Source organism: Onychostoma macrolepis, chromosome 18 (assembly GCF_012432095.1).
Source record: "Onychostoma macrolepis isolate SWU-2019 chromosome 18, ASM1243209v1, whole genome shotgun sequence".
Taxonomy (NCBI): Eukaryota; Metazoa; Chordata; class Actinopteri; order Cypriniformes; family Cyprinidae; genus Onychostoma; species Onychostoma macrolepis.
This window is the reverse complement of record NC_081172.1, coordinates 28,912,982-28,933,170: the sequence shown is the minus strand read 5'-3', so window position 1 is coordinate 28,933,170 and position 20,189 is coordinate 28,912,982. Positions and strand designations below refer to the sequence as shown.

The following is a 20,189-nucleotide window of genomic DNA, read 5'->3' as shown; positions in this document are numbered from 1 at the left end:
TGTGTGGCATACACTGTGACTCTCCTGCAGCATCTGGCTCAGGAGGGCCACAAGGTCAGCTTGTCTACATTACAGTTTGTAAAACAACAAGTTACATTTTTGGGTTATGTCATAACACCAAACTGCAAATCCCTGTCTGAAAAAAGAGTTCAAGGCATTAAAGATGTACCAAAACCAATCACAAAGAAGCAAATGTTGTCATTTTTGGGAATGTGTTCATATTGCCGAACATTTATTCCAAATTATGCAATTCTTGAGCAGCCTCTGACAGCCCTAATGTTACAAGCCAGCGGTTTGTTTTGTTGTTTCCTCCTCTTTTCCTTTGTTATTGATTCTTTGCTGTCCTTTTAAATGTAGGGTTCGTGATTGGCTGGTGGAACTGACGTACTTGAACCAATCATGGACTGGGACTTGTGATTATAAGCTGCTCCGGTGACAGGAAGAGGAGAAGATTTTGGAGACTTTGAACTTTTGTGTTGGCGGGCTTTGCCCTTGAGTGTTGCTAGCACTTTGTACCCTTATTGGTGTGGTTCGTTTGTCTGTTTTGAGTTGCTATTGAGTTTGTACCTACCTAAACTACAGCTCAACAAACCTAGAGGGAAGTGAAAGGAGAGAACGTCACGTGACATACATATCACACCCACGTAGGTTTGTTACTGTTAGAAACACTAGGTAAGAAGCGTGTGCTACCTGATGTATGTTTGCTTTATAGTGAGTGTAGGTTTAGTTAGGCCGTGTGTCACGCCGAAGACTTTTTCCTTTCTCTTTTATTTTCAGTTAGGTTAGAGGGTTGGGATCAGTTAGTGTTTGATTTTTGTTTTGGTTACTTTCTTTGATTTAGCACCGCTTGTGATCCTTCCCTTCTGTGGTTTGTTTCAATTCATTTTTGTATAAATTGTATATAATACTATTTCCTTTTTTCCTTGATTGTTTTTGCTTTTTCATTGGTACTTTACTGTAAATAAAGCGAACCACGTTTGTTACTCCAGTTGTTTGTCTCTGTGTTGCTCCGTAGTAGTTGATCTCAGGGAATTAAAGCAATGGCTATCCTTATTATGTTTGCGCTTTTCCATACCCCGAACCACTAGGGGGCGTAACACCTAACAACAGGGAAGGGGTTGAAGTCATGTGATAAAATTGAATGGACAGGGGAGGCAGAGGAGGCATTTGTGAACATGAAAGTTCAGCTGTCTCTGGCGTTAACTTTGGGCCTGCCTGTACCAACCAAGCCTTTTGTTCAGATGGTGGATGAGAAAAATGGGTTTATGACTTCTGTGTTATTGCAGCATCATGGAGACAGATTGCGACCTGTGGCTTATTTTCCCGGCCAACTAGATACGATTGCAGCAGGCCTGCAACACTGTCTGAGGGCGGTGGCTGCTGCTGAACAGGCTGTAATGGCGTCTAGAGAATTTGTAGGTTACTCTGACCTGATATTGAATGTTACTGATATTATGCTGATGAGAGTCAGTTAAAATTGCCCTGACAGTAGCTACAATTGGAAATTTCCCCACAGAAACAAAATCTAGGAATTTAAATAGGCCTAGTGATTTTCAGGCATGGAAAAATCATGGAAATGAAAGAAAACCTTAAAACATCATGGAAAAATATTTGCATAGATCCTTTCATTGTTTAAATAATAGTGTTTGTTATCATGATCCCCCTGTGAACTATTTGTTCACTGTGTTGAATACAGTAAACACAAACAGATATAGCCCTTGGTCAGGGTAGCACCATATTTAATTTTTGACAGGAATGAAAACAAGCTTGTGAAGGACTGAAATACACTGCATTCAATGGACTGTACTGTTGTTTAACAACATGTTTGATTGTTCAGCAGACAAAACGGCATTCTGAAGAAACTTCTGTTTCACAGAATATCAGTGCTGTTTTTTGCAACATTTTATTTGATATATAAGTATCTGATAGATGGTTTGAAATGAACAAGAATAATATTTTTTATTTCATCTAAAAGTGTTAAACACATGGACTTATTCTGCCATTTTATTATTTATTATTTGTAACATTGCATAAAAGCAAGTATGAGCAGTGTGGGTTTATTGTATTTATATTGTGGGGCCACAACACAACCATATTAGAGGCAAAGCAAACAAAACGCCACGCTTATCATAAAGACACCAACATCCTGTGTGAATTTTACACTAATGCTGCTTGGACCACAGCAGGGGCTTTCCCCGTTATTCAGGGGCATTAGAGTGTTAACTTAACAGTTTAAAACAAGAGCAAGCTCAGAGCAAAGCAATATTAATGTGTTTATGTAATAATTACTAATGTTTATTAATCTAAAATACAAGTAGTAACATATATAGCTACAATGTAACATATTTTAGGTTATTTTTCATCAGGTGTCTTTTACTGGTTTCTTGTTCTTGATAATATTTTAATTTCTTTAACTGGGGACTCTTAAAGCTTATGTGCACCATAAAATTAATGCAAAAGTCATGGCTGAAATCCAAAACATGATTAAAATAATAATAATACAATTATTTTATATACAATTAATTAATAGGTTGTTTGAAATAATTGAGAATAACATTTTAATTCACTTCTGCTTTTTGCATTTAAGACCTAATCTAATCTCAATCTAAAATAGACTTCAACTTTCACTTCTTCAATAGATTTTCTGTTGGTGTTAAAATGAGCTGTATTGGTTGTAATGGGCAGAAGTTGAACTGCAGTTTCCAGTGAGACACTGTGACTCCACCACAACTGAAACAACAGGTCACTCTTATCTGGGTCGCTGTTTAGTCTCATGAAAAACTACTTAAGGTAAACTATTACATTTGTTTTGAATTAGAAATTATTTAATTGTAAATTGTTACAACTGTCAAGACAAACAGACAACAAATGATGCTTATATCATGTATATTTCACAATAAATGATGCTTATATAATTTAAACTTGATTTCTAAATACACAGCTCAACTCAGATGATTCTCAGAATGTTTGCTGCAGATCTTCTTGTATTCAGCTCTATTCTATCTGGTCGGTCGTTTTTTTCTTGTTTGCATCAAAGTTTGACAACCAGAAAGTTAATTTGGTCACACTTTATATTAGGTGGCCTTAACTACTATGTACTTACTTAAAAAAATAAGTACAATGTACTTATTGTGTTCATATTTTATTGCAAAACACTTTTGCTGCTTTGAGGTGTGACACAAGTAAGGTTAGGGACAGGTTTGGTGGTATGGGTAGGTTTAAGGGTGGGTTAAGGTGTAAGGGATGGGTCAGCAGTGTAATTATGAATGCAATTACAGAAATGAATTACAGATGTAACTACATATAGGTATTTTTAAAAATATAAGTACAATGTAAAAACATGTATGTACACAATAAGTGCATTGTACCAAATAATTAATTTAAATGTAATTACATATAGTTAAGGCCACCTAATATAAAGTGGGACCGTTAATTTTATTTAATTTATTTTACACAGACACACACACATGTACATATTCATATATATATATATATATATATATATATATATATATATATGCGTGTGTGTATTATGTTTTTTTCAATTATTATTAACTCTAATTATAGCACATTTGTATTCCAGCTGTTTGGTGTCAGCCAGTTATGAAAGTATCGGTCCCCAAAACCCTGAGCAGCACCAGCGGCTCTTGCCTTCTGATCCCCTGCCTATTCAACATTTCAAAGGAAAGGGAACACATTCTTGACAGTTCACCAGAAGTAACATGGAGACAAGGATCTCTGTGGTCACTCTACGATAAACCTGATTTTATCAGCGTTCGCCGTCAGAAGGAACCTGTGATTGAAGTGGTGGGTGACCTACGAAAGAAGAACTGCACTTCTGTCATGAGAAACCTCAGCAGCCAGCATTCAGATCGTTACTTCTTCAGGATTCAATCTAAGAACTTCACTATGACTGACACAAAAGCTGTGCGCATAAATGTGTCAGGTAAGGCAGAGCAAATGTTTCAATAATAAACATTACCAGCGCCGAGTGTTTTCAGTGGCCTCAAATCTTTGAAAAATGTCAAGAGTTATGACGAGGCATAATTAGTGAGCTAGATATACAAGTAGCCTACTTTTTGTTATACAAAAATTAAATCGAGTTACAGTTTCAAGTGATCTAAACAACTTTTAGCTCAACAGTTAATTCCACATTCAGAATGCACTAACACTACCAAAACACTCATTCTTCAGCAGTGATGGGAATAACGGCGTTACTAACGGCGTTATTTTTTTCAGTAACGAGTAATCAAATGAATTACTGACGTTACAACGCCGTTACCGTTACTGACAATAAAATGTGGCGTTACTATATTATATTATTAGAATTAAATTTTTTAGTTCATCTGAATAGATGTGCAGTGTAGCTGTGTTTGACGTAACGTTACCATAAACTCTAGTGTGAAGGCGCACGACTCGCCGTCGCTTTCTCTCACAGACACGCACGCAAACAAAGATACAGAGCAAGAGAGTCTTTCATAACATGCAGAATTGACGCGCTACATGTAAACGATATTCTTTGTTGTATTTTCCTGTCAAAAATAACGGAGTTCCTTCGGAATTCTTCAGCTTTTAAGAACTGCCGGGTTCTCTGGTAGTGGGCGGGACTAATGCGCAAACGACAATCTCATTGGCTGGCGCTCACCTATTATCATCACTGTTTTGATTTCAGCAAATCAATTCGAGCGAAGGCAGACAACGTGATTAATATTCATGAACCCAGCAGCTCATTAATCCTTAGTGCGTTTTATATTGATGACAAATATGCATTCATACCTGGTTATTCTAATTACTAAAGTTCTATCATCATACAATATTAAATTATCATAATATTATATTATAATGCTTGACTGACTGATAATAAGTGTCAGTAGATAAATAGTGTAGATTAATGTACAATGTTTTATAATAATAATTTATTCTTTTTAGTGTTCATTTAATTAATTTAACATAATTAATATTGGGGCATCCAAAGTTATTTGACATTTGAACATTTTTTAAAAAGTAACGCAATAGTTACTTTCCCTGGTAATTAGTTACTTTTATAATGATGTAACTCAGTTACTAACTCAGTTACTATTTGTGAGAAGTAACTAGTAACTATAACTAATTACTTTTTTAAAGTAACGTGCCCAACACTGTTCTTCAGTCAAGTCATTCTTCTTTAACACTAGCAAAGCTGTCAGCCAGCAAGCACACTTTATCACTCATTAAACAGCACTAATAAGAAGTAGAATTGAACAATCTAATGCAAAATTTCTTAACAAAATAAGAATGACAGCTCTTTACACTTCAGTATATGTTACATGGTCTATGTTTACATTACAGTACAAAATTATTCCCATTTTGTACAGATATGAAACACCTGTGTAGGTGTTCAGCTACATCTAATAGTTTTGATAGTAATTCTTTCTTTAGATTTTGAATATATTTTAATATATTACCGTAGAAATGTAGTAAATTGCTGTCTTATTCAGTTTTTTATTATGTTTTTAGCTTAAATGAAGAGACTGTATTAACGTGCAAATTGGCCTGTAGGTTCACTGAGTTTTGGTGATCATTGTGTTTGAGTGAGAAAAGAATTCATGTCATTTTGAAAGAAGTAAATACAGTTTTTTACAATCATTTTGTCGCCAATTTCAGAACCTTGATGTCATTTTTCAAAACTCTAGACACAAAACTCAAAACAATCATTATTTGTAACACAGGCTGTCCAATGTTCAAAATTTTGCATGTTGCGTTCATATCTTTAAAGAAGCCTTGCATTTGCAGAATCATTGGTTCAAATAATTAATTTATCATGAAATACATAGGTGTGTTACTTTAGATCACCCACACACAAAATACATGTAGTTTCAATGTATAGTTGTTAGTACAATGACTAAATATAGTTGTACAAAATGCACGATGCAGCCATTTCATTATGGTTCTACACATTCATACATCATTGTAATAGACTAGAGAGACAATTGATCATATCTGAACATACTCAGTCCTCAGTTGTTTCACTTTCATAATCTAAACGTATTGTTCATCATTTTGTAAAAAACTGTGCATCAAGAGTTATGCAACAGTTAGCATTTTGAGCACATTACTGTATCTGATAGTAGATCATTGTAATGAAATGAATAGACACCTGAAAACTGAAGCGGACTATGTATGTCAAAAGTCTGGTTATGCAAAGTACTTGCATAGGCCTACATGCTAAATTAACAGTAAACAAATATTACAGTTTTTTTCATCGCTTTGGCCCAATTCTCAGATTAGATTTTTTTCCCCCTCAAAACAAGTAAAAGTGCAAGTTGCAACATGGCTTATTATCATACTGCACATGCTAAGTTAGCCCCTCATCCTTCCTGAAAGAAAGCAGCCACATGTGATCATTCCTTCTACAAAAAATAAATAAATAAAATTTCATGGTAAAAAGGTAAATTTTCTATGATCAGATTTTTTTTTATATATGCTAGGTTGTTTGCATGAAGCATTGTAAAGTCATATCATTTTAATCATTCTGAGCTTCTATTAGGTATAGCTAGCGTGTGTCAAACATATTGTGTCAAGTTAGAATAGCAAGTTTTAGCACGGCTGCCAGTGTAGGGACAGTTGCTGTCCCGTAACACAACATTGATGTAAACGCTTGCCATAACATTACAAAATTGTAGTTTTATGGATTAATAAAGAACCCCTTTCAATGGTCAGGTATCTCTCCTTTTTTAAGTAAATAGGTTTTAAGGCAAGGTAAGGCAATTTATTTCTAAAGTACAATTAAAACCATAATAAGCCAATGTGCTGTACTGTAACATCACGCCAGCAGAGGGAGCCCTCTCCAGAGTACAGACTATGTTCCGCTCCTCTGCTTCACTGGTTACTTTCTGTTGTGAGACATTTAGCATGGCCTGGCTAGAGATTATCTTACTATAGGGCAGGGTTCCTCAAATCTTTCCTGGAGGGCCAATTGATCATATCTGAACATACTCAGTCCTCAGTTGTTTCACTTTCATAATCTAAACGTATTGTTCATCATTTTGTAAAAACTGTGCATCAAGAGTTATGCAACAGTTAGCATTTTGAGCACATTACTGTATCTGATAGTAGATCATTGTAATGAAATGAATAGACACCTGAAAACTGAAGCGGACTATGTATGTCAAAAGTCTGGTTATGCAAAGTACTTGCATAGGCCTACATGCTAAATTAACAGTAAACAAATATTACAGTTTTTTCATCGCTTTGGCCCAATTCTCAGATTAGATTTTTTCCCCTCAAAACAAGTAAAAGTGCAAGTTGCAACATGGCTTATTATCATACTGCACATGCTAAGTTAGCCCCTCATCCTTCCTGAAAGAAAGCAGCCACATGTGATCATTCCTTCTACAAAAAATAAATAAATAAAATTTCATGGTAAAAGGTAAATTTTCTATGATCAGATTTTTTTTTATATATATGCTAGGTTGTTTGCATGAAGCATTGTAAAGTCATATCATTTTAATCATGCATTGTTTTCTGAGCTTCTATTAGGTATAGCTAGCGTGTGTCAAACATATTGTGTCAAGTTAGAATAGCAAGTTTTAGCACGGCTGCCAGTGTAGGGACAGTTGCTGTCCCGTAACACAACATTGATGTAAACGCTTGCCATAACATTACAAAATTGTAGTTTTATGGATTAATAAAGAACCCCTTTCAATGGTCAGGTATCTCTCCTTTTTTAAGTAAATAGGTTTTTAAGGCAAGGTAAGGCAATTTATTTCTAAAGTACAATTAAAAACCATAATAAGCCAATGTGCTGTACTGTAACATCACGCCAGCAGAGGGAGCCCTCTCCAGAGTACAGACTATGTTCCGCTCCCTCTGCTTCACTGGTTACTTTCTGTTGTGAGACATTTAGCATGGCCTGGCTAGAGATTATCTTACTATAGGGCAGGGTTCCTCAAATCTTTCCCTGGAGGGCCAATCTGCTGCAGAGTTTAGCTCCAACCCTAAATCAAACTCACCTACCTGTGATTTACTAATGATCTTGAAGACTCTGATTAGCATGCTCAGGTGTGTTTGATTAGGGTTAGAGCTAAACTCTGCAGGAGTGGGCCAGATTTGAGGATGCCTGCTATAGGGAGATGAGAGGGTTACTTATTGGAGAAAGCGTAACGGCTAACTTGGATCACGTGTCGCTTAATAAAAGTGAAGTGACATGTGGCCAAGTATGATAACCCATACTCGGAATTTGTGCTCTGCATTTATCCCATCCAAAGTGCACACACACAGCAGTGAACACACACCCGGAGCAGTGGGCAGCCATTTATGCTGCGGCGCCTGGGAGCAGTTGGGGGATTGGTGCCTTGCTCAAGGGCACCTCAATCGTGGCCGCTGGTTATTCACTCCCCCCTACAATCCCTACCGGACCTGAGACTCAAAGCCACAACCTTTGGGTTACGAGTCCGACTCTCTAACCATTAGGCCGCGAATTCCCCTATAACCTATCACATTAGAGTTGTGTGACACTCGTTTATGGATCCCATAGGAATGAATGCTATGCTGATTGTAGGTTGTAGAAATAGGAGAAAAAAGATGGCACCGGTGCGTTTGGCTTGCCGTCTTCAATCTACCTGGTTGTGTTATTGTTCTGTTTTTATCTCTGATTTTTCAATATGTTTCAACTATACTTGTCTATGACAAGCAAACACTTTTTGATATTCGAAATGCAGTCGAAATATCGATTAACAAGGATCTAAGGCAATCGAATAGCAGTTTTCCTCCGCCTTTGTCTACTACTCCGGAAAGCCTACGCCAGTTACCCTATGCTTTTCCCGGGAGAAAGCGACGTCGGAGACGTGGAAAGCGAGGTGGTGTACTTTATCAGATGGAAATCGTACCTGGCGTCTTTTGTTGTTCCCCATTCCTACCCCTCTGCCTGCCGATATGAGTTGGTCCGGGATCATTACTTTTCTTGGAGTTGCCTGGAGCCGTTGCACTGTTGGATTCGGTCTGTTGTACCTGTTTTCCACTCAATTCCCTCTAAGGTACGTTTGCCTCGTTTGCATAGAGGTGGTGTGGATCTGATGAATCTTCAGCCGCTATGTCATGCATCACGGTCGGTTGGTGACCCGATTGTGGTCAGGATGGCTCTGGTTAACTCAAGATCATTAGTAAATAAGTCCTTTATATTGAACGACTTTTTTACTTCACGCGGTCTGGACTTTTTATTTGTGACTCAGAACTTGTGCCACCGGAGTGTACGTTTTTTAATTCTCCTCGGACTGCTGGTCGAGGTGGAGGACTTGCATCAGTTTTTAAAAGACATTTCGGCTGTCGGAGACTGCCGGCTGATGTATACTCCAGTTTTGAACTGCAATTGTTACAAATTGATTTAACCAATCCAGTGCTATGTGCGCTGGTTTACCGACCTCCCAAATTACATAAGGATTTTATTTCTGAGTTTACTGAATTTTTAGGAGGAATTATGACAAAGTATGACAGACTGCTAATTCTTGGGGATTTTAATATTCATGTTTGTTGTCCTTCAAACTCTCTGGCTAAAGCATTCTTAAATCTTATCGACTCTTTTAATCTTGTTCAGTCTGTGACTGGGTCAACGCACGAACATGGTCATACTTTAGATCTTGTTCTATCCCATGGCTTTACTGTATGTGATATTGAAATCTCTGATACTGGTTTTTCTGACCACAAGTCTGTTGTGTTTGAAATTTCTCTACCCTGTTCTGTTGTCAAACCATGTGTGGCTGCCCGCTGTCTCCGTACAGTGAATTCTGAAACTGTCAATGATTTTTGCAATGCTTACAATGATTTTGTTTCTCCTCTAAATTTGGATTGTGTAAACTTATGCTCGCAATTATGTGCTGAAGAGTTACTTTCTCTGTTTAATTCTACATGTACCAGTATCTTAGATTCTATTGCACCTTTGAAGGTTAAGCGTGCAAAACATAAATCAAAGCCTTGGCAAAATGAATCTACTCGTGCCCTCCGACAGATTTGTAGTCGAGCGGAGCGCAAATGGAAGAAGGACAAGCTTCAAATTTCTTATGAGATTTTTAGGGATTCTCTAGCCAATTATCAGAAGTTTTTAAATAGAGCGAGGGATAATTATTTCTCTGATGTTATTGAAAAAAATCGGCACAAACCTAGAGTTTTGTTTAACACGTTAAATTCTGTTATAAATCCTCCTGCTCCTGATTGTCTTGATGCTTCTTTGCAAACAAAGGGAGCATGTATAGAGAAAAAATTAATGGGGCAAGAATGGACCCTTGAGGGACGCCACAGGTGAGAGGAACTGGGGTAGATAAAAATTCACCAACATTTACTGCAAAGCTTCTATTTGATAAATAAGACTTAAACCAGGATTGCAGAGGCTCCAGAGTCAACGGTTAATAAAATATCATTGTAGACTTTTAAGAGAGCCAGTTCTGTGCTGTGTTTTGCTCTAAAACCTGATTGGAAAACTTTGAGTACTGAATTTTTCTCTAAAAAGGACTGTAATTGAGTGAAAACTACTTTCTCCAACACTTTTGAAAAAAAGGTAGTTTCGAAATCGGTCTAAAATTTGAACAAACTGTAGGATCCAAATTAGCTTTTTTAATAAGAGGCTGCACATGATTTTTGGATCACGTGTCACTTAAGGTGTGGTTAGGAGTACATCACATAAGAAAGATTGGTGGGATACCTAACTTGTAGAACCTTTACTGCATTATCAACACAAGGAAGACACTAGTGTAATAAAATAGATTTTATTAACAAATGATAGACAAGAGTAATCAACAACTACTAAATGAATACCATGAATGGGAACGGAATAAAGTGCATAAGATCCATAAAATGCAAGTGATTATGTTGGATGTTGCTATGTCAGAGCTACGTTATCTGGAAAGATAAACTGTCACTACTCTGAAACAAGTAAGGTGAAGAACCTTATTATGCATCAAACAAATACCTGAAAGATTATTTGTTATCAACTGCAATCAGCTATATAACATCTAATGTCAATTAGAAAAAGCATATACTGATAATACACAACAATGCCAAGGTCTCTGGAAGAGGTTTGGATAGATGATAGTTATGTTCTCTGTGGTCGAGTGAGCAGTCTGGTGGCGGTGACTTCATCCACTGGTTGTGCTGGTAACAATGCAGTGGGCAAAGGAGCAGGAAACCGTTTCGACAACCTTGAACACAAAGCGCTGGAGGATGCTGATCTCCTGGAGCACCAAAGGGTCCTAGAATCTGGAACACGCAGATGTGGCCCGGGAGTAGGTGCAGAAGGTCCTTAGCCTGGAACACACAAGCAAAGGTACCTTGGAGTGAAGGTTTGCTCACCGGAGCTTAACCTTTTTGCAAATGTCTGTGTGTCTTCTGCCTGTCTGGGCTAGAAACCTAGAATTTGGTCGATCCGCTTTGTCTCTCTAGGATGGAGACTCTGGATGTACTGCGTCTGTTGTTGTCTCACTGGACGAAGACTCTGAAGTCTAAAGATTATCTCTTTCCTCGCAGGCTGGAGGCTCAGAACGTGGTCGTATCTGTGGCTGCCTCGAAGCTGGAGTCTCTGGACTTGGTATCTGTTATTGCCTCTTCCCTCACGGGCCCGAGGCTCAGAATGTTGGTGATCTGTTGCAGTCCTTTCCTTGACAGGACTCAGATAGTAGGTTGATCTGCTATCGTCTCACCCATGCAAAGCTCAGACTCAGAACGGAGGTGTTCCTTTTAGTGTCTCTCTGGACGTGCCGGAGACGGTTAGTGTCTCCCCCTTTCGGGACACAGACTCAGAACAAGGAGTGTCTTTTGGGAAGGTACCTTTATCTCTTTCCGATGAGGAGGAGATTGCAGTCTGGCACTTCTCCATTTCCAGACTGTGATTGGCTGTTTCCATCAGAGTGGGGACACACAGTGTGGTCCACCCTTCTTTCCCCCTGTGGAACTTATTTGCATAGTCCAAACACACATTCAGAAAAGTGTCACTAAAGTTTTAACAATGCATCATTCAATTACCAAACCACAACCATAATACCTTTGGCAATGTTATGAACACATTGAGTCCAAACATGATGGAAAAATATTGAACTGTCATGCGTGCATTCATTTGTCCATCAACAGCTGAGTTTGTGTAAGATGTTGCACTACACATCGCTGTCACTGAGAATAAATATTTCTCTGAATAAGTATGAGATGTGAGTGTTTTAATGTGCATCAGTTTTAAGGTTTGAAAACATAGTTATGAATGGATTTGGATGGATCTCTGTGATCTCTTTTTGTTTCACCCACTGCTGATGTATCCAGAGGTCCTAAGGAATTTTACAGGCCAAAACCTTAGAAATCAGTCTCTTGGTGGGTGAAGGGCAGAAACTGCATTTTGACCAATGAGAAGTCCTGTCCTTCCTGGGATTGTACCAAAGGTCTTCTTCTTGCCCTCTAAGAGGTGTCTGGCTGTTGTCCTTGCATCTTTATCTGATGGCGTTGGACAGTTTGCTTCTGTTAGTCCACCAAGATCCAATAAAAATGTAGCAAACCTTTGTCCACTATTGTGGTCAGAGAGGGGCCCCGCCATAAACTGGGCCCTGGAATGTGCTGTCCACTACAACAGCCAGTTTAACTTATTGAAGACCCTGTCTGTGAACAAATAAAATAAAAAAATAAAATAAAAAAATTATATTTAAGAATTTTAATAACATTTTAATGAATGTTGCAACCATCACCTGTTATGAGGTCAGTTGCAGAATTTGTCTTTGTCTATTCAAGAATTAATTGTACATATAATATGATACAGTATGTAAACATGTTACAGAAGGTTGGGTGAGTAGCTGACAGATGTAGCTTTATTGTATTAATATTTTGGCTTTCCAAAACAAACCGCCTCTGAGAAACTGATATGCAATACGTGTTGCAACCATCACTACTCTCCACTAGTTTTACCTACTGCTGAAATCTGTATCTAAAAAGTATGGAAGCTTGTTCCCACCACGGGATTTACAAAAAAAAAAAAAAAAACTTTACTCACAATTTCAAGTGTATATCTCATGATGAAGAATGTTAAGACTGTTTGGAAGATTTCTGTAAATGAATACATTACGTTCTCCTCTCAAATAGATTCCTTGGCTGAGCCGAATGTAACTGTGCCGGTGCTCAGGGAGGGTGAGAAAGTAAATATGACCTGCACTGCTCCAGCTCCCTGCCCCAGTCACCCTCCAAATATAAAATGGGATCCTGCATTAGGTGGTGACATATCACAGAGGACACAGATGAACGCTGATGGGACTCAGAGTGTTTCTGCCATCTTGAATTTTGTCCCGTCGTTCCACCATCATGAGCTGAAAGTGAACTGTGTTTCCATTCATCCTCTACACAGAGAGGACAAGCCCCTGCTCAGCCACAAGACCGTCATCCTCAGTGTGGAGTGTGAGATTTTAACCCAACACAGTTTGTAGCTTTTTTTTTTCTTTTTTTCTTTTGTTTTTAAATACACACTGTTTCTTTCCTTTTCGGCCCACAGATCCTCCTAAGAAAACATGGATCTCTCTCACAGGCTTGGTCTGGCTTGGTAATAATATGACCCTCACCTGTCAAAGTAATGCCAACCCTCCTGCGGTCCACAGGTGGTTCATGAAGAGAGCAGGTGTAGAGGAAGAACTGGGCGTCTCGCATGTGCTTTCCTTCACTGCGGCCCATGAGAACACTGGGGAATATATTTGTGAGGCACAGAATCCATACGGTGCAATGAACTCCACAAACCTACAGATCACTGTCCCAGGTCAGTCTGTGCTTGTAGAGTTTCATTATTTATTGTTACACTTCACTTTGGCCCAAGTCTCGAATCAGAACACTTTTTCAATAAGTTTAGATCTCTGAACAATTAGTTTCTTGTTCACACCAAGTTTTAATTTCTTATTCTTTTACAGTTTTTTTTCCATTCACTAGGACTCATTTCTCAATATTTAAGTCACTTTTCAAAACTTTTTACACAGTGAGCTCAACAGCTCAACAGTGGATCTTTAATAATAATAATAATAAGCTTTATTTTATAGTGCCTTTAAAAACAGCTATATACAGTATTTGCTTTATAAAGCAGCTTTGTAAAGTTGGTGGAGGAAACGAGTAGCATTACTTCAGTTTTGCTGTTGTTCAGAAAATTGTTATTCATCCAAGCCTTTATCTCAGAAACACAATCAGAAAAGAAGCAAACATCAAGCTTTTAACAAAATGTTGAGTGTAGGGGAGCGCGGGGCACAAAGTAACGCAGGGTTAGTTGTAACACACGTCTTTTAAATATTTCCAAACATGCTAGCATAACCAAATTTACAGTATTTACTAGTTACCATATAAACATTATATAGAGAAAAAAAAGTGCGCCAAATTCAAAAGTCTTTTGAACATATCGCTGAACATTTATTTTACCTTAAGTAAAATAAGGCTTAAGTACATTTTTCATCTCAGTTTTTATTACTAATTTAAAATTAGACAAATCAGCTATTATTTTAATCTCCAATCTGTTATTTATCAGTTTAGATAGTTTTTTTTAATGCCTCGATAACTAGCAGAAGACACTAACCGGTTTTAAATTAAAGTTGCACAGACGGGGTAAGTTGTAACACTGCGTTACAATCTGCCCTGCCGTGCTATTCTATGACATTAGCGATGTAATTCACACTATTTACTTTAATACATTTTAATGAGAAACGACAAGAAACAGGTGAATAAAGACTGACAATCATTGGTTAATGTTCAGAAATTATTATTTCAAGACATGTAAAGCATTTTGGCTCGTTTATGTGGGCCGTCCCAGGCATGGTTGCAATATGTTCATTGTCAAACTCAAAAATCAGATTACTTTAAATTATTAAAAAATGCCATTATTTTATTTTAAATAAATAATTATTTTATTTTATTGACAAAATATTTTAGTTTGTCTTGTATATTTTTTTCATAAGATCAGATAACATTTTAGGGTGTCATATGGTCATGTTACAATGTACCCCACCTATGGGGCATGTTGTCACATTTCACTTCCAATTTTTGAGGGTAAATAAAGAAAAACGTATACACTGTATTTATGAAACAATGCGACATATTTGTACTAGACAAGTGTGAAATTATTGTGAATAAAAAAATTATACTCTGAACACGAAGTGGATTTACACAATTTGAGAAAGTCAAAAAGTGTTACTTTGTGCCCCACTCTCCCCTATATAGATCATTGTAAAAATGATAATGGAGGTAAGAGATGCCCAGGTGGTGATAAATAGATACTGAAGAGTAAAGGACCCAATACTGAGGCCTGAGGAACACCAGTGAATATGAAACTTATTTCAGACCTGTAACCACCCAAATGAACCGCAATCGTCAGTAAACTTAAATTTAAACAAGTTTAAGGCTGTCCCGAAAAAGCAAGACAAGTAAGTAAAAGACTATGATCAACAGTATCAAAAATGAAGGAGGACAGAAATGAAGCCATAATCAGATGCCATCAGCAAGTCTTTGGTAACTTTGACCAAGGCCGTTCCTGTACAGTGAAATTTATGAACACCTGACTAAAGGGGTTCAAGGTGGTTATACAAGCAAGAGGAAATGATGGTGTGGTAATTGTTAATAGTTTCCAGGTCAGCTACAGTAACAATTTTTAATGCTACTTCTTTGTTTTTGCAGGCATATCCTTCACTGCTTTCCTCTCAATTTTGGCAGTTTTATTATTGCTTGTATTTGCACTTCTTATTCTTATGATTTACAGAAGGTAGGATCTTGCTAGATTTTTTTATTGTTAAATATTTCATACATTATTTGAGATAATGTTTTCTTGTTTTGGTATATGCAGGTATAAAGAACCAATCAGAAGTGTAAGTTCTGCCATATGTTTTTCAAGTGTATGTGTGTGTGTGATATATATATATATATATATATATATATATATATACACAGTGCCCTCCAAAAGTATTGGAACAGTGAAGACAAAATTGTTCTGTTGGCTGTGGGGTCAAGACATTTGCAAATATGATGAAAAGATGAATATTAGACAAAACTACAGAATGTCACATTTTATTATTAGCCGTTTCAACACAGATGTTTTACCAAATAAAAAGAACAGCACTTTTAGAGTTCATCCCACTCATTGATGCGAGCATAAGTATTGGGACAGTTGAACATAAGTCAGATATAAAAGATTAAAAGCTATTATTTAGTTGCAGATCCCTTGTGCACAATCACAGCAGTGAGTCTGTGACCCATAGACATCAGCAGACTCTCGGTCTCATTCTTTGAAATACTTTTCCCAGCCTTTAATGCAGCCAATTCCAATTGTTGCTTGTTTGGGGAGTTTCTGCCTTTACTCTCCTCTTCAGCAGGTGAAATTCATGTTCAATCGGATTTAAATCTTGAGATTGACTTCTGAGTTGGCAATCTAAGACTTTCCATTTCTTTGCCCTTATAAACTCCTTGACTGAACTGGCAGGTGTTTTGGGTCATTGTCCTGATGCAATATGAAGCACTTCCCAATGAATCAGGTGGCATTTTCTTGAATATTGGTAAGCAAGATGGTTTTTTACTCTTCCAAATTCATTCTGCTACTGTCATCATACATTAAGTCATCAGTAAAGTTGAGAGGGCCTGTTCCAGAGGCAGCCATGCATGCCCATGCCATGACACCACCTCCACCATGCTTTACAGATGAGGCTGTATGCTTGGGATCATTGCAGTCCCCTTTTTTTCTCCACATTTTTGCTTTCCCATCACTTCGATAAAGGTTCATCTTTGTCTCATCAGTCCATAAACACAGTTCCAAAACTCTTCTGGCTCACCTTTGTGCTTTTTGGCAAACTCTAATCTTGCCTTTCTATTTTTGGTTTGTATCTTGCTGTGTAGCATCTGTAATTCTGTGTCAAAGTCTCCTGAGGACAGTAGATTGTCAGAGCATCACCCCAGCTTTCTGGAAGTTGTTGGTGATTTTACAGACACGTTTTTTAGGGTTAATTTTCACAGCTTTTATGATTTATCTGTCATCAACTATATACTGTTGCTTTCTCAGTCGATCAGATGTTGGTTGCTGGTGGTTTCCAAACTCTTCCTCTTTTCTTTTAGCATCCAAATTGCTTGCTTTTCTCCTAAAGTCAGCTCCCTCATCTTCATCCTGGTTTGTGTGTGTCATCATCGAATGCAAGATTCAGAATGCAGAAGTAATGGATATAACTGATACGACACATTCCCTGCTTTTAATATCTGAAGAATTCAGATTTTGTCTTTACTGTTCCAATACTTTTGGAGGGCACTGAATATATATGAAATTATTTGATTTTAAAAAATAAGTTTCATTTCTGTTTGTATTTTTGTATTGTGCCTGTTTGTGAGAGAATTAAGAGAAGAGTAATTTACAGCTCATTTATCAATGCATTTCAGGAAACAAGCCAAGATCAGAACATTTATGCCAATGTGTCTGCAAGTGCAGTGAAAAGCCGGCAGCTTCAGTCAAAGAAGACCTACACCATTAACCCTGTATACGGACTCAAACAGAATCTCCCCGACGAAAGCATCTACGCAAACTATTCAAGTGAAAAGTAGCATGTTTTAAACACCCGTTCATGGATTACCACTGAACAATTAGTCTCTGCATGTCATTAGTGATCATTTTAATCAGTATTAAATGTACACTTCCCAAAAATTATAATGTTCAGAACCATATCCTTCCCTGCAAACAAGGCTGCACTGGTCCTTTACGAGCCCACTTAGGGCTGCCAGCACAGGGCCCCTGAGAATTTGCTCATTGGCAAAACATTGGCCCCTTAGCACTGGCCCTGCACGGGCAGCCGTCACTTAGCCTCCAGGAAGCCTAAGCACTGTTTTATTGAAAATAATAACGTTTGAATTCACCGTTATGGAGGTAAACGCTTGCTTTAGTTGGGCTCTTGACCCTTGACTTTTTAACTTTAATGTTTCTTTGGCTGCTATAACTGTGTTTCTGAAGCACATTTGTTATAGCAAATGTTGTGAGAAGACAAACTGATCAGATGGTGATGGTTACTTGATGATGCAGTCATCATGTAGTGTCCTCCTGATTCACTGATCTCATCCAGAGGCTGATCTCTGAGAACATTATTTAGGTTTAATAGTTTCACTTTATTGTAGCCCTAGAATACCACTGCATTAAATTTTGTCCTGCTTTAATATTTTGAATGTTTTTAAGTCGTTATGCAGAAATTATTTGGATGGGATCATGTAGACTCACAGATTTCAAGATTGAGCGTATGAACCTCAACAATGGTGACAGACAGTCAACGAAAAGCTTGTTTTGTGATGTTCAGAGTTGATCTGAATATTTTGTTGACTGTCACCATTGTTGAGGTTCATACGCTGAATCTTGATATCTGTGTGAGTCTATGTGATCCCTTCCAAATAATTTCTCCATAACAACTTAAATGTTCAAAATATTAAAACAGGACACCATTTCATGCAGTTGTATTCTAGGGCTACTATAATGTGAAATAATTAAATCTAAATAATGTCCTCAGAGATCAAACTCTGGGAGAGATCAGGGAATCAGGCCACTACGTGATGACTGAATAATCAAATCAGTTTTTCTTCTCACAACTTTAGTCATAACAAATGAGCTTCAGAAACACACAGTTATAGCAGCCAGAGAAAAACTTAAGTTTAAAAGTCAAGGGTCAAGATCCCAAATAAAGCAAGCCCTTACCTCCATAATGGTGACTTCAAACTTTATTATTTTTTATAAAACAGCGCTTAGGCTTCCTGGAGGCTAAGTGACGGCTGCCCATGCAGGGCCAGTACTAAGGGGCCAACGTTTTGCCAATGAGCAAATTCTCAGGGGCCCTGCGCTGGCAGCCTGTAAAGGGCCAGTGCAGGCTTGTTTGAACTACCTGTATCTTTATTTTTTATTTTTATGTGAAACAATTTCCCCCACGTAATTTAAGAATTTTATAGTATTTATGGGTAATTTTTGCATTCATAATGCATAATGCATTAATACTGTAAGTAGTATAGTACAGTGTAAGGTTGGAAATTGAAATTGAAGGTTGGAAGCAGACTTCTGCTTTCCTGTCTCAAACCTATCTTCTGTAACAAAAGAATCATTTGGAATTCCTAAAGTCACAGAAGTGCTGATTGTTGATTGTGATCAAGGCCTGTAGGCCAACATGCGACATTGGGTGTCTTCTAACTGTCACACCTTTAGTACAGTGGGCGAAGCTGTGCTATGCTGATTGGTCAGTTTGAATGTCTCACATTTGGGTTTTAGTCACATGGTCAAGAAAGGGATAAAAGAAGATTGTAACTGTCTCTTTTCTTGGCTGGTAGATCACCAATCTATAGATCACGATCTCTTCGCTGGGGCTCTGCTCTCTCTCCCTCTATATTTCTCTTTCTCTCTCAGGTAACATTTTACATATATGCTGCATACATTTAAACTTTGTTTTATCACCCTTAATCTATTTTGTAATCAATTAAAGTGTAACCATAACAAAATATTTTATGAAGAGTAGGCTACTGAAGAGTAGAGCCTGTGGTTAGGTTGACGATTGGCTGAAAACCATCAAGAAATGTTACTTCATTTAAAAAGTGATGGATGTGCACTCTTCAGCGCAGTGATTTGTTTGAAACGGAGTATTTCTTTGTTAAATACTCAAGTACATCCAGGTGTGCTTGTGTTATGTTGACTGACAGTATATGTGTATAATGTAAATAATTACAAAATATAAGAAATATATATTTCTATATGTGTGTCTATGTACTGCATGAGTAAATATATGTGACCCTGGACCACAAAACCAGTCTTAAGTCGCTGGGGTATATTTGTAGCAATAGCCAAAAATACATTGTATGGGTCAAAATTGACACTTAAGACTGGTTTTGTGGTCCAGAGTCACATATGATCAATATATTTATACACACGCTGTACCATCTCTTATCCCATGTATATCTATACATGTTATGAAGTGTATTGCAGAATATAAAATTAAATACATTAATATAAGTAAATATATTGCCACATATATTTATATTAACACTGCAGTGTGTGTGGGGGGGGGGTGTTATTTGATCCCCTGCGTATTTTGTATGTTTGTCCACTGACAAAGAAATGATCAGTCTATAATTTTAATGGTAGATTTATTTGAACAGTGAGAAACAGAATAATAACAAAAAAATTCCAGAAAAACGCATTTCAAAAAAAGTTATAAATTGATTTGCATTTTAAT

The 20,189-nt window shown here is 37.4% G+C and overlaps 1 protein-coding gene across 5 annotated transcripts; it reads left to right on the top strand.

Moving 5' to 3' along the window:
- The first annotated feature begins 2,667 nt into the window (after positions 1-2,667).
- On the top strand, positions 2,668-17,694 carry LOC131524872 (sialic acid-binding Ig-like lectin 13). Of its 5 annotated transcripts, none has more exons than XR_009267093.1 (8): positions 2,668-2,790; positions 2,942-3,006; positions 3,584-3,946; positions 13,084-13,392; positions 13,487-13,744; positions 15,184-15,721; positions 15,803-15,824; positions 17,377-17,414. XR_009267093.1 is itself a non-coding variant. In XM_058752241.1 (8 exons), exons 1-8 carry the CDS (start codon positions 2,774-2,776, stop codon positions 17,536-17,538), a joined length of 1,281 nt encoding a protein of 426 aa, XP_058608224.1. In that variant the 5' UTR covers positions 2,668-2,773; the 3' UTR covers positions 17,539-17,694. The 5 variants fall into 5 exon arrangements, 4 of the variants coding, with proteins under 4 accessions (XP_058608224.1, XP_058608226.1, XP_058608227.1 ...); XM_058752241.1 differs by having other exon boundaries at positions 15,637-15,721; positions 17,377-17,694; XM_058752243.1 differs by lacking the exon at positions 15,184-15,721 and having other exon boundaries at positions 17,377-17,694.
- Positions 17,695-20,189: the final 2,495 nt, after the last annotated feature.

Excerpts from the sequence above, each read along its gene's own strand:
- LOC131524872 (XM_058752241.1), top strand. Across the intron at positions 13,393-13,486 it reads CGTCATCCTCAGTGTGGAGT|ATCCTCCTAAGAAAACATGG; the intron begins GTGAGATTTTAA and ends TTCGGCCCACAG. Across the intron at positions 15,825-17,376 it reads ATAAAGAACCAATCAGAAGT|GAAACAAGCCAAGATCAGAA; the intron begins GTAAGTTCTGCC and ends AATGCATTTCAG.